At 41.7% G+C, this 13605-nt stretch overlaps 1 protein-coding gene across 4 annotated transcripts in view; it reads right to left on the bottom strand.

Annotated features, from left to right (window-relative positions):
* Positions 1-13605, bottom strand: part of pb (homeobox proposcipedia) — a 143170-nt gene that overhangs the window by 63859 nt on the left and 65706 nt on the right. For 2 of the 4 annotated variants that reach the window (XM_071676208.1, XM_071676210.1), the window contains one exon: positions 1419-1487. The exons of the other annotated variants lie outside the window; for them this stretch is intronic. In XM_071676208.1, coding sequence (XP_071532309.1) covers positions 1419-1487 — 69 coding nt within the window. The remainder of the gene's footprint in view (positions 1-1418; positions 1488-13605) is intronic. 4 annotated transcript variants of the gene reach the window in all.

The raw sequence follows: 13605 nt of genomic DNA, 5'->3' as shown, positions 1-13605 counted from the left end.
ACACACACACACACACACACACACACACCTCAAGTTGGAGCAATACAGAGCAGGCTGGGAGCAGCATCATGCATCATTTCACCGTCTGCAGTCACCACTCTCAGTATTGGTGGGGAACGTCTATCCTCCCTGCACCAGGGGGGCAGAGGCTGAGCAGGAGGAAGGAGGAGGAGGAGGAAAGAGAGGAAGGAGAAAGGGACAAGGGAGGATATATATACATGTATATATATATATATATATATATATACCCTCCCTCTTCCCTACATAAGGGCACTTATATAGGTTGTTGGGCAGGCCTATGGCACCTGACCCTGAACCGTACAAATGTCGAACAACATTACAAACCACTCAACAACACCATCGCCCATATACCAGAAAACTCATCCACATTCCTATCCTCCTGTCCACTCTTGCTTTTTTGTTGCTCATGGAAGACATGGTGAGGGTGGCAAGACATGGTGAGGGAGGCAAATGAATTTTTTTTTCTTTTGAGCAATTGGCAGAGATGTATGTATACCATGTTGGTGGAAGGAGAAGGGGGAAAAAGTGAGTCAGTTACTATTAGCAGATAACTTGGCAGCAGATGGTGTGGGACTCTGCCTGCTGTAGGTTATAATGTCAGTGAAGTGTCAACTTTGGCGAGGCTATAACATTAGCTGATTCAAGAGGATACAGGTTCGTCAAAAAAAGTTTCTAGCTTCAAAGGAGTCTCTCATGTCCCTTCTGCTGAATGTAGCGCAGCCTTAGAGCTACCGGAGCCCTTGGGCTGTATGATAAGGATAACAAAACGGCTGCTAATGATAACGATATTGATAATGATAACGATATATGAGAGCGAAAAAAAACAAGCCAGGAGGCACGTGTCTGTACACTCGCTACTTGATCCCAAAACACAGGCGTTCAAACGGTATGTGCCAGACGTAGGTATGGGCTTCTTAACGTACGTCAGTTTCTTGGTGGATGGGACGCACGGCAGCGACCCAAGTCATCGTACACATCACCCACTCTCCCCCAAGTTGAATACCAGATAATTCAACAATTTATCGTTTATATTCCCACTGATTTATGGTCGTTAAGCCAGTCGTTTGCCAGCTGATTGCCCTAGAGATGGTTAAGAGGTTGATGAGGCGACTAGCAACAAGCGGAGGAACACGAATTCATATATCCCGTGCATAGGTGAGGCTTGAGGATATAAATATTGTAGATAAAGGAGCCTTTGATTGGCTCCGGAGGTCGACATCACCGAATGAAGTGAAGAGATTATATATATATATATATATATATATATATATATATATATATATATATATATATATATATATATATATATATATATATATAGATATGTCAAGATGTCATCTATAAGTGTGGACGTAGTTATAAGTGAGGTAAGAGAGGTAGAAAAAGGTACTACTTACAAGATTTGATAGGGTGTTCAGCGCCTACGGTGGGACAGTTGATAGTAGCTGCAGGGGAGGTGGCCATACCTGCAACAGCCAAGGATTAGTATGTCTGATATGTTCCGGAGGCCAGTGACTGATATATATATGTTTCCTATTATACAGTCTCTTAGCCTAGCGGTTAGCATGCCTGCCTCTTGCACAAGGGGTCCCAGGTTCGATCCTGGCTGATGGAGCTTTGTATGTTCTATGAAGGTGCGCGTTCATATACACTTTATTCGTATATATATATATATATATATATATATATATATATATATATATAACATTTGAGCAGTGTGGTGTCTTTGGCATGTTTTAAAAAGAAAATAGTCAGTGCTGATGAGCTGCCTAGCTGTTTGCTGAATACTTACAATCTCTTGTGGGGAAACTGAAAATCATTTCTCCTCAACTCGTTTTATGTCAGAGGTTCACACCAGGAAACAGTGAGGTTTTGTACTGCAGTGTTTCGGGAACCGTAGATCATTTTCAATGGGAGAAAGATACGAACAGCTTCTGATCCTTTACGATGTCCTTGATCACGGTGGTTAGATGATGAGTAAAGTACAGGTTTGGTGGTGTGTGGTGGTGGTGGTGGACGTAGAAGTAGCAAGTTCTGTGAATGGGATTTTCCTATTGGCTGTGAGGTGTGTCCTATGCTCTCTACTCTCTCTCTTCTTGACTGTGAACTACTGGCTTGCTGTAATGGCTAAGAGTAATGCATTAATACGCCTTCTTTAACGTATGGTGGGTTGAAAGTCTCGGATCAAGGGGACTTTCATGATCGTAATCTCATCTTCATCATTAATGGATATGATAATTTTGGCGTTGCTTGTTATGATGACTCTAGCCAGATTCTTCGAGTGTTTTTAAAGTTATATATGTTGCTTGGGACCATCCTCTCACAGGTGCACTGTTAGTGTCTTCTTGACGGTGAGGTGATGATGACACCCATGTAGTCCACATGGGCAAAGGATGTGTGTTGAGAACATTAAGTTTCTTGAGTTGGGTTAGAGTCCTGAGTCATGTGGTGTTTCATAACACAAGGTCAACTTTACTTCATCGTGTGACGTTCTAACTGATGATCTGTGGAAGCATCCGCTCATCGTCTTCGGAGGAAAGAGACCTTTGGTTACGAACATCTAGTGTGACTTGTAGGGCCATGAGAGATGTTGGAGGTAGAGTAGTTAAAGGCTATGATAGAATTCCTGTCACTAGGGGTCAAAATGACTACATTCCAGGTTTGCAGCTCCGTCATTCCCGTCACGAAGATGATCAAAGGGGAGGAAAGAACTAGAAGAAGTAGTGAAGACCACACATTCTTGGACATCATAGTGCTATGTACCACGTAATGAAGACCTCTGGCCCGAAGTTCCTCTCCCCTCTCGTCTACATTAGTGATGTGAGAGAGAGTGAGAAATTCTACAGTGAAATATAAAGCAGTATCTCACTGACAGAGAGAGAGAGAGTGAGAAATTCTACAGTGAAATATACAGCAATATCTCACTGAGAGAGAGAGAGTGAGAAATTCTACAGTGAAATATACATCAGTATTTCACTGAGAGAGAGAGAGTGTGAGAAATTCTACAGTGAAATATACAACAGCATCTCACTGTGGGAGATCTCTGAGACATGTAATACCAACAATGGAGAAATTGGAAATGCAAGCAAGATACGTGAATGAGGAATGCCTGTACAACTTTCCCAGCCACGGAGGGCGCAGCTGTCACGTCACTCATGGATGTGAAACGAGGCAATCGTCTGGAGGAAGAGTCCATACATGTATTGCACTAGTACATCCTACATGCCAGTGCTGGAGAAGGGGGGGAAAGAAGACGTCTACGAGTACATCATACATACCAATGCTGGTGGGAGGGAAAGACATTCTACGAATATGTCTTGCAAGCCGTTTGGGTTCGGTTGTTTATATAATTTTTCATGTGTGTGCGTGTGTGTGTGTGTTTCTCAGAGAGAGAGAGAGAGAGAGAGAGAGAGAGAGAGAGAGAGAGAGAGAGAGAGAGAGAGAGAGACTCACCTCATGGCCTGTTATAAAGCGGATCATCATCCACATAGGAGGAATTCATGGGTAGCTAGATGGCTGGCCTTGTGCCAATAATCTCACTTGATAATTTGTGTCGAATCTCTCATGAACATCGGGATATAAGAAGAAGGTGCCCTCCACTCTCTCTCTATAAGACTGAGATAAGTAAGTGTCTGTCTCGAATGGCTTTACATTCAATAGATTTTAACTGGTCTGCTGTGTGGCAAGACAGATGAACGAGAAACAAATGATAAGAGTGTTCAGTATCTAGTCACACATAGGATAATCAAACCTATCAACATTTTATTTATGTTTCATAATCTATAGATGCATTCTTACGTGTATACATATATGTGTGAATGCACACAAGTATTTATAAGGAAACTTATATACAGATGCACACACACACATATATATGTGTGGAGTGGTATACGTAAATGTATGTGTTACTGTGTTACTGTATGCAGTGTGTATGTATGTGTGTCTTTCATACAAGACTAAGTACTATTTCCTTTTGGCATGTGACTGAAATATGTATGAAGATGTACATGATATACATACAAAGGATATCTTAGATTTATTGATAAGCAAACTGATTATACATATATCGATATTCATATGTATACGTTTTCTGTAGGTATGTATGTGTATGTATATATTCAGCTGCTCATTCTTACTCATTTAGCTTAAAAAGCATGGGTGTTACTGAAAAATGTAGGTGTTACCGGACTCCACCTTCCTGTGATTACACAGTGTGTGAAAATATACCTTCGGTGAAGTTTTATCATCGGAGTCAATCTTGAACAACGTCTCATTCCAATGGGGTCTATCCTTTCCCTGCTGCTGGCTATGACGCAGTCTCGAAGCTGTAGAAACCCGTTATTTTGTTACTTGGGGTAAAACGAGAAATACTGAAAAGGTATTCAACTTAGTATGTGTGTATGTATGTATGTATCTACGTAGGTATGTATATACGTATGTGCCATGTACGCATGTATATGTATGTAAGCATGATTGTATGTATGTATAAATATATGTCTACATGAGCATGTACGTAAGCATGTGTGTGTGTGTGTGTGTGTGTGTGTGTGTGTGTGTGTGTGTGTGTGTGTGTGTGTGGGTTGCGGAGGGAGGGCCACAATAATAGCTTGGATCAGGTTTATCAAGAAGCGCACTGGGGTGCCTGTTGACAGTGATGGATCAGGGAGGGAGTCATGGCTCCTGGTACACCCTGCCACCACTACCACACCCTGACACCACTACCACACTCTGCCACCTCTAACCACACCCTGACACCACTACCACACTCTACTACCACTACCACACCCTTGCCACCACTACCATACCCTGATACCACAACCACACTCTACCACCACTACCATACCCTTACCACCACTATCACACCCTGACACCACTACCACACCCTGACACCACTACCACACCCTGACACCACAACCACACTCTACCACCACTACCACACCCTTGCCACCACTACCATACCCTGATACCACAACCACACTCTACCACCACTACCACACCCTTGCCACCACTACCACACCCTGACACCACTACCACACCCTGACACCACTACCACACTCTGCCACCGCCACATAAACTAAAAATGAATAAAATCTTGTCTAAATTTCTGTACCTCAATGGAAAAGGTCTTAGATCTGCATCTCAGTCTGTCTGTTTCTCTCTATGCCCCTCTTTCTCTCCCTGCCTCTCTCTCTCTCTAATCATATCTATCAATCTATCTATTGTTTTATCTATCTATCTATCTGTTTATCTATATCTATCTGTTTATCTATCTATCTATCTAACTATCTATCTATCTATCTATATACTCTTTCATGCATGGTCGTTATTTCCTGCATGTGCAAGGGAGCGTCAGGCACAGAGCCTCAAGGGAAGGAGTCATCGCTTGGCTCTTTCCTGTGTTTCTTCTTTTGGAAAATAATACAGGAGGGAAGAATTTCCAGCACCCCACACCCTTCATCGACATGCCGAGGTTACGTGAGCAGCATACACACACACACACACACACACACACACACACACACACACACACACACACACCTATCTCCATACACACAGTCTTTCCTCTACTCACACACACACACACACACACACACACACCTATCTCCACACACACAGTCTTTCCTCTACTCACACACACACACACACACACACACACACCTATCTCCACACACACAGTCTTTCCTCTCCACACATAAACACACACACACACACACACACACACACACACTCCTCCTTCTTCATCCCCCCTACATTACTTAAGAAATTACTGAGAAAAACAATCAGTATAGTCAGCTTGTGTTCTCTTTCCCCCATCCCCCATTAATGGGTGATCTGTCATTTATAGAAAACATCTCCCTGCGTGGAGCAGATGGGTGCCATCTCCCTTGCTGACAGTGGAGGCTGACAGAGTGGGGCCTGACAACGATGGCTGACAGAATTTCATGAGTCCGTTGTCATACGAGGAGCTGACGAGCTGATGATGTGAAAAGAGAGAGTGTGAGTTGATGGTTATGATTTGACAGACTAAGCTGACGCTCTGGTCTTTTAGGAGCTGAAAACGGCTGACAGTAATATTGGCAAAAGCAGATAACTGAGTACACTAAGGGCGTCAGAGCTGACGTTGTGCATTGGTGCAATCGGCTGACACATGAGCTGACAGTGTGTGACAAATGTCTGAGTTGACAGTGTACGCTTAGAGCATAGGCTGACAGTGTAAGCTTAGAGTATAGGCTGACAGTGTAAGCTTAGAGCATAGACTGACAGTGTAAGCTTAGAGCATAGGTTGACAGTGTAAACTTAGAGCATAGGCTGACAGTGTAAGCTTAGAGCATAGATGACAGTGTAAGCTTAGAGCATAGACTGATAGTGTAAGCTTAGAGCATAGGCTGACAGTGTAAGCTTAAAGTATAGGCTGACAGAGTAAGCTTAGAGCATAGGCTGACAGTGTAAGCTTAGAGCATAGGGTAACCATGTTAGCAGACACACACACAAAAAAAGCTGATTCTCTATGCTTCCGGTATGGTGCTGAAGGTAGGGATGATTTTGCATTCTCATAGCGTGGGCAGACTGACACTAATGCTGACAGAGTAGAGGAGGTGACAATAGCTGCTGACTTTTCAGAGCAAAAGGAGTAGCAGAGAGAGAGAGAGAGAGAGAGAGAGAGAGAGAGAGAGAGAGAGAGAGAGAGAGAGAGAGAGAGAGAATATGACCTCTTTTTTTTCACTTTTTTCATCCTCATTGTTTTTCCCCATTTCTCTCTATCTTTTTCGTATTTCTTTCCCGATATCTAATAACATTTTCTTCCCAGATCTCTTCTTTCCCATTCCATTACTTTGTCAAACCCGTTTTTTTCCTTCTCTTACTTTCTTAGACCTTTTTTTTCCCTTCTATTTCTTATACTTTTTCTCCCCTCCAGCCCTTCCCTACCATTTTCTAAATTTCTCTCACTTTTTCCCCCTTTATTTCTTTTTCTTTCCCATAATCTATGAACCTTTTCCTTCTTTGCCTCTTTTCCCCCCTCCTTCTCTCTCTCTCTCTCTCTCTCTCTCTCTCTCTCTCTCTCCCCTTTCTGTGTCCTGGTCAGGTTTATCGTTCGCTGGTGTCTCGGGAAAACACAGTTCAGCTGAGTTGTCCCACAGTTTACGAAGAGTTTGTCTTCGTATAGAATTTTCCTCTGTCATTTCTGGAGAAAGATATCTTGGTTGTTCCCAGGAATAAAACTATCTCTGTCACCCTCTCTTTTTTTTTTTTCTATAGGAGGAAGTTATCTTAGTTATTTTGACATAGGTCAAGGTGTATGGGTAAAAATTTATCTATAGTTTTTACTGAAAAAATTCATTCTTTATTAGCAGAATTTTAAGTGTTTAATGTGATAATACAAAGGCCAATAGTTGCTGAAGATGATCCTGGGATAACAGAAGATTGGTAATGCGGTATTGTGATTTATCTCTTAGTTATCTAAGTATCTTTAGCTTAAGTGAAATGCCTACATGATATCTACGACCAAGATATCTTTCCCAGACTCAAAACGTCATATCATATCTGTTGATGGGGTTGAAATTTTTGATGGTTGTATATAGATGTTCATTGTGGAAAACAATTGCTAAAGTTTTCCATAGATACTTATAGATATCTATATTACTTATATATACCTTATATACATATATTCTATGGCCCTCTGTGGTGTTCTACAATGTACATATGAAAACATGATAGAGTCAGATTTATACACATTATCATGGAGCATATACACACTAAATTCTCATATACACACACCAAATCATAAATAAGCACACACACACACACACACACACACACACACACACAATCTTCTCTTTTGCAGTAGTTTGCGCTGTTGACCATGGTTCACGCACAGGCCCTCTTGGCTTCGGACCTCAGACCCGTCTGTCGAACTCCATGCGACCCAGCTGCTCAGCTTCCCCACATGGACAAGGTCGACAGATGGGTGCCTGGTTCTGGCTGGGGTGTGTGTTTACACAAAAGAGTAAAGACACGGCACGTAAATACAAGCTTAGGAGACGGAGCAACAATAATGGAAAACACAACCAGTTATCACATATAGCATTCACACACACCAATACACACACACACACACACACACACACACACACACACATATATATATATATATATATATATATATATATATATATATATATATATATATATATATATATATCAAGCATTCCATCACTATTCAGCAATCTCTCAACATTCACAAGATACATCACAGCTGTACAAAGAGAAACCAGAGGTCACAGTGACAATAAAAAGAGAGGGAGAGAGAGAGAGAGAGAGAGAGAGAAGGGGGGAGAAAAAAATTCTTTTTATAATTCAGTTCAGTCCAGTAGCGGGCCAGCGGCCGATGATCAAGTGTTCACGCCGCTGACAAGACGTGACGCGGTACAGAGCGCATTTGTTTGACCATGATGGAGCGACTCTGGGAGGAAGGGTTCTTGTGTCTCGTCTCCCAGAGGAGGTCCTCCACCAACCACCACCAACCACCATTACAGCCCCCACCTCCTCTCCTCTTACCTCCCCTCTCTCTCTCTCTCTCTCTCTCTCTCTCTCTCTCTCTCTACACCACCACCACCACCACAGCCACAGATCCCATCATCTCCTCCACATTAGCTCTTCCGCTACCACCACAAACAGCTCTTCCACCACCTCCTCTCCACTACCGCCATAGTCCCCACCACCACCTCTGTACCACCCATGCTACTACCACCACCACAGCCCTCTGCCACCTCCTCCTCTCCACCACAACCACCACTACCACCATCACAGATCCCACTACCACCTCTATACCACCCATACCACTACCATCAAAACAACACTCGACACCTCCTCTTTACCACTGCCACATCCCCCATTACCACCTCTCTACCTCCCTCTCTCCACTACCACGACCACATCAGCCACTGTTTCCCACCACAACACTTTGGTATCAACTTTTTCCCTCACTCTGTCTCCAGGGACTAGTACACACTGGTGCCCCAGAAGTCAAGATTGGGTACAGGAAGCGATTTTCTACCCATAGTCCTCGAGACACATCTGTGTATGAGCAAAATAATCCGTTTCCATCCATGGGAAAATATCATCTAAGATATCAGGGACGTCATTATGCTTTCTGTTTAATACGATTATTGTCAAGATGTTGTATCACGAAAAAGGAAAGAGAAATGATGGCGTCTTTTACGACGCCGCTCTACTGACACAATCATCTTAGGAATATTCATAATAATGGGACGATATTCTAGTCAGGTATGTCTGTATTATCCCTCCCTTCAACGCCACAGGGAACTCCCTCAGACATGTATTTGAGGAAATCGGTCAATATCACCCAGTGAGATTTCCTGTAGGAGGGACAGCTGCGTCGCGAAGAACGTGTTCCACTGGAGCCTGGAACCCATCACACCATGACTGAGAGGGAAAATGTCTGTCCCCTTTGGCTCTGAACAGTCAGTCGGTCACCTCACAGCCTTCAAGCCTCGAATGATCGAACACCCCTTTTTTTTTTCTCCTTCCCCTATATATATATGTGTGTATCATTCACACCAGCATTTTTAACTGGCAGATGCATAAGTGATGGTGTTCGTTGGGGTTGGGGTGGAGGAGGAGGAGGAGGAGGAGGGAAAGGTGTTGGAGGGGAGGGAGGGGGAATGGTAGGATCTGGGGGAGTATAGAGAGAGAGAGAGAGAGAGAGAGAGAGAGAGAGAGAGAGAGAGAGAGAGAGAGATGCCAAATTAGACTTCGGCCGTTCCCTTTTTTTTTTTTTTTTGCTCTACGAAATACCTGGCCTTTCACAGAGATCCTAACTACTCACTCTTTCCTTACGACAGAATCGTCCCCTGATGAAAGCCCCCGAACCATTCCCATCTTTTCTAAGTGTCACGGCCGTTGGCAGATGGACCAGCCATTATCTTGCAATATCGCTCTCTTACTTGTGGAAACAACTTAACGTATCCTTTTACCGACGTAGCTCCTCTACTGCCTCCACAGACACCATCACCGGTGATGCCCTTTGCGTGCATTATTAGTGCTTTCGAATATTCCCGTCTCCAGTGTGCTGTCAAAGCAATATGGTCGATACTTAGTTTCATGGATTGGATCTCGTCTAACTAGCCATTGTGAAGGTGATCACGTCGACTGAAAGTGAAATCTTTTTATCCATTTCTGTAAGAAAGATTTGTCATGAAAAATAGTGTAAACATGATATCTTAGGTATGAAATAGTCGACTCGTCTCTGTATAAAAGAACTCTTGTATAGCAAGCAATATCCGCCATTCTTTTAGCTGCAGTAGTAATAATAGTAGTAGTAGCAGTAGTGGTAATAGTAGTAGTAGCAGTAATAGTAGAAATAGTAGTAACAGTAGTAATACAATGATAGTAGTAGTAGTAGTAGTGGTGGTAGTGATCACAGTAGTAGTTTTAGTAAAGTAGTACTAGTTAGACAGTAGCAGTAGTTAGAGAGTGGTAGTAGTAGTAGTAGTTGTAGTAGTAGTAGTAGTAATAGTAGTAGTAGTAGTAATTGCCAATGGCCTGAAAACTAGTTGCCTGAATATCTTAACTGGCTATCAGGGACGAGAATCTCTCTCTCTCTCTCTCTCTCTCTCTCTCTCTCTCTCTCTCTCTCTCTCTCTCTCTCTCTCTCTCTCTCTCTTCGAGCAGTTTTATCTAATGGGGTGTGAATGACAAAAGTCTATTGTGTATCATATCTCGACCGTACATATTCAAAGGTTATCTTTACCACGAACGTTTCTTTAGGATATCCATCAACAAATGACTGAGATACACTTTTAAGTTTTAAGATAATGCGATTCTGACGTCTATATTTTAATCGTATTAACTGATATCTTATTTTCTTTCGTAGCAATGGTTGAAAATCTTTTATGCATACACTCGACTAGCCTTTCTTAAAAGACACTTCGTGTAATCCTTTTGAGTCGTGCAATTTGGTATATCACTTTCTGCAAAGGTATATATACACTGAGGAATATGAAAAAAAAGTATAAAGGATGAAAATCTTCTTAGGTTATTGAATTATTTTCTCCCATCAGCATTTAAGCGAGATGCAGGAGGCTCTGTTCCCTCTTCTCTATTAGTTCAGTGTTTCGTCGCTCCATGTTTTGAGGCGCTGGTAGTCACCACTTCCGGGAGGGAATGAAATCTAACTTGTACCAATATTTCCACTTATTTTCGACCGCCTGCAATAATTTTGACGCATAGGAAAAGAAGGTAAAAAATGTACATTTCCCCGTATCAAATGACTAGAAAGGAACATGAATATACATTCGAGTCAACAAGAATCGAGCAAACAACCAGTCAGCTGGACTGACAGACAGACAGACATTATAAACAGTCAATAAGATAGCCAAATAAACACGTCAGACCTGGAAGCACTGACCGATGGAGTCTTGCAGGTGTGTACGTAGAATGGAGCCAGAGAGAGAGAGAGAGAGAGAGAGAGTAACCACGTCGACAGCTTGGAAGGATCCCAACCACTATTTACCAGTTTGAGAACTAAGGCTAGGTAGAGACCAGAACGTATATAAACACCAGTTGAAACCAAAGTAGATACCAAAATCTACAAAGTTTGTAGTAGAGATCAGAGCTTGTGAGAGTGTGTGTGTGTGTGTGTGTGGGATATAGGACCCAGCAGACATGTACATGTATGCCCTCGTGTGTGTGCACGTTTCGCCTACACGCCCACACCTCGTCCTTGGGAGAGTCGAGGTGCTCCTCCCGGGTCAAGGACGAGGTCATCACGCCCACTGGAGTGTCAGCAGCACTGCCCAGAGATGCCTGACACGCCCACCATGTTTGAAATGAGGGAGCCTGGCTGGCGCTAACCACGCCCACATGGTCGTGTTACACACACACATACACACACACACACATTTTATATATATATATATATATATATATATATATATATATATATATATATATACATATATATATATATATATATATATATATATATATACACGCACAACTAAACTCTTCCGTATATTCCTGTGTTTGCCAAAACATTACGTGATAATCTAAGTAAAAAAAAAATGTGTACGATGCATTAGAAAAACGTCATTAATATGTGTTTTAAATGTATACCGCAAAATTTGCCTATGAATTATTGTGGCTCGTCTGTCATGGGAAAGATTTATCGTCGAAATTACAAGAATCTTTCTTGGTAGATGTTGTATAGTTTTTACATCTCATAAACTTACGAGAAAACATCGTGTATATCTATATCTATCTATCTATCTATCTATCTATCTATATACATATATATATATATATATATATATATATATATATATATATATATATATATATATATATATATATGTGTGTGTGTGTGTGTGTGTGTGTGTATAATCATGTAGATATATTTCTATTCCTCTATATCATATACTCAAATGATATATCATCTTAAATCATCTATTTGGTGGGTGAGACCCACTTTATCAAACATCGTTTTCCATCTCACATTTCCAGGTTATAATAAGCCTTTGGTCCATTTTAGAGAGAGTGAGAAAATGAGACACAGAAAAGAAAAAAAACTCTGCTTATTAAATTCCTCTGTGTAACCGGCAACTCTTCAAGACATAAATAAGATGGAAAAAATTAAGTTTGATAAATGGGACATTTAGTAAATTACATAGAGAATGGGGTATACACTTTAATTATCTATCGTGATGGGTCTCCACAATCTTATGTTTCTAAAGCCTCAGATTCTACAGACGCCTCTAGATTAAAGTAATTTCAAGGATGATTATTTCATGATGAATTATATAAATATGTACGCATCAACACACACAAACTCACACACCGACACACACACACACACACACACACACACACACTTGTTTACCAATGGCGTCTTAGCTACGTCTCTTCCTTGTATATCAACTGACTGTTCTACGTCTTCTACTCATTCTTGTATCTCCCCTGACGATGTGATCATTACACGAAAGTGCACTTGGGAACTTATCGTGTTTCATTTTCCTACGTTCTTTTGTATATACTAGATCACCCTCACTACTTTGACCTCTTGCAATATATATATATATATATATATATATATATATATATATATATATATATATATATATATATATATATATATATATATATACAATCTCACAGATACACATACATACACACACACATACACAGGTAAGACACCATCCCAGCAACAGTGCAAAGAGAAGCACCTTTCCTCTGTTGATCATTCAATTAGCAGAACAAATATTCTCTGCCATAACAAAGTTGCCCAGGTCTCTACTGATGAATGGCCGACCTGTCAAGATTTTTTTCCCTCCTCCCCCGCCGCCGTCGTCCGCCAGTGTTGTCAAAGACTCAATGGTCAAGTTGTCAACAGATATCCCCCAGCGTTGCCAAAGGTAAATGTCTAGAGGGCATGGCTATTAAGAGTACGCCTGTAAGGGTTGCCAATGCTGTTTACAGGAGGTCACCCCAGGGAAGGAGGAGGTTGGGCTGTCACTGAGGCTTTTAAGAGTCTTTGCCATTACTCGATGGATTGCCATGACGGAGTCA

This window comes from Panulirus ornatus, chromosome 22, assembly GCF_036320965.1.
Source record: "Panulirus ornatus isolate Po-2019 chromosome 22, ASM3632096v1, whole genome shotgun sequence".
NCBI classification, from domain to species: domain Eukaryota; kingdom Metazoa; phylum Arthropoda; class Malacostraca; order Decapoda; family Palinuridae; genus Panulirus; species Panulirus ornatus.
Note: the sequence above shows the minus strand (reverse complement) of the source record. Positions and strands in the feature narration are given on the sequence as shown.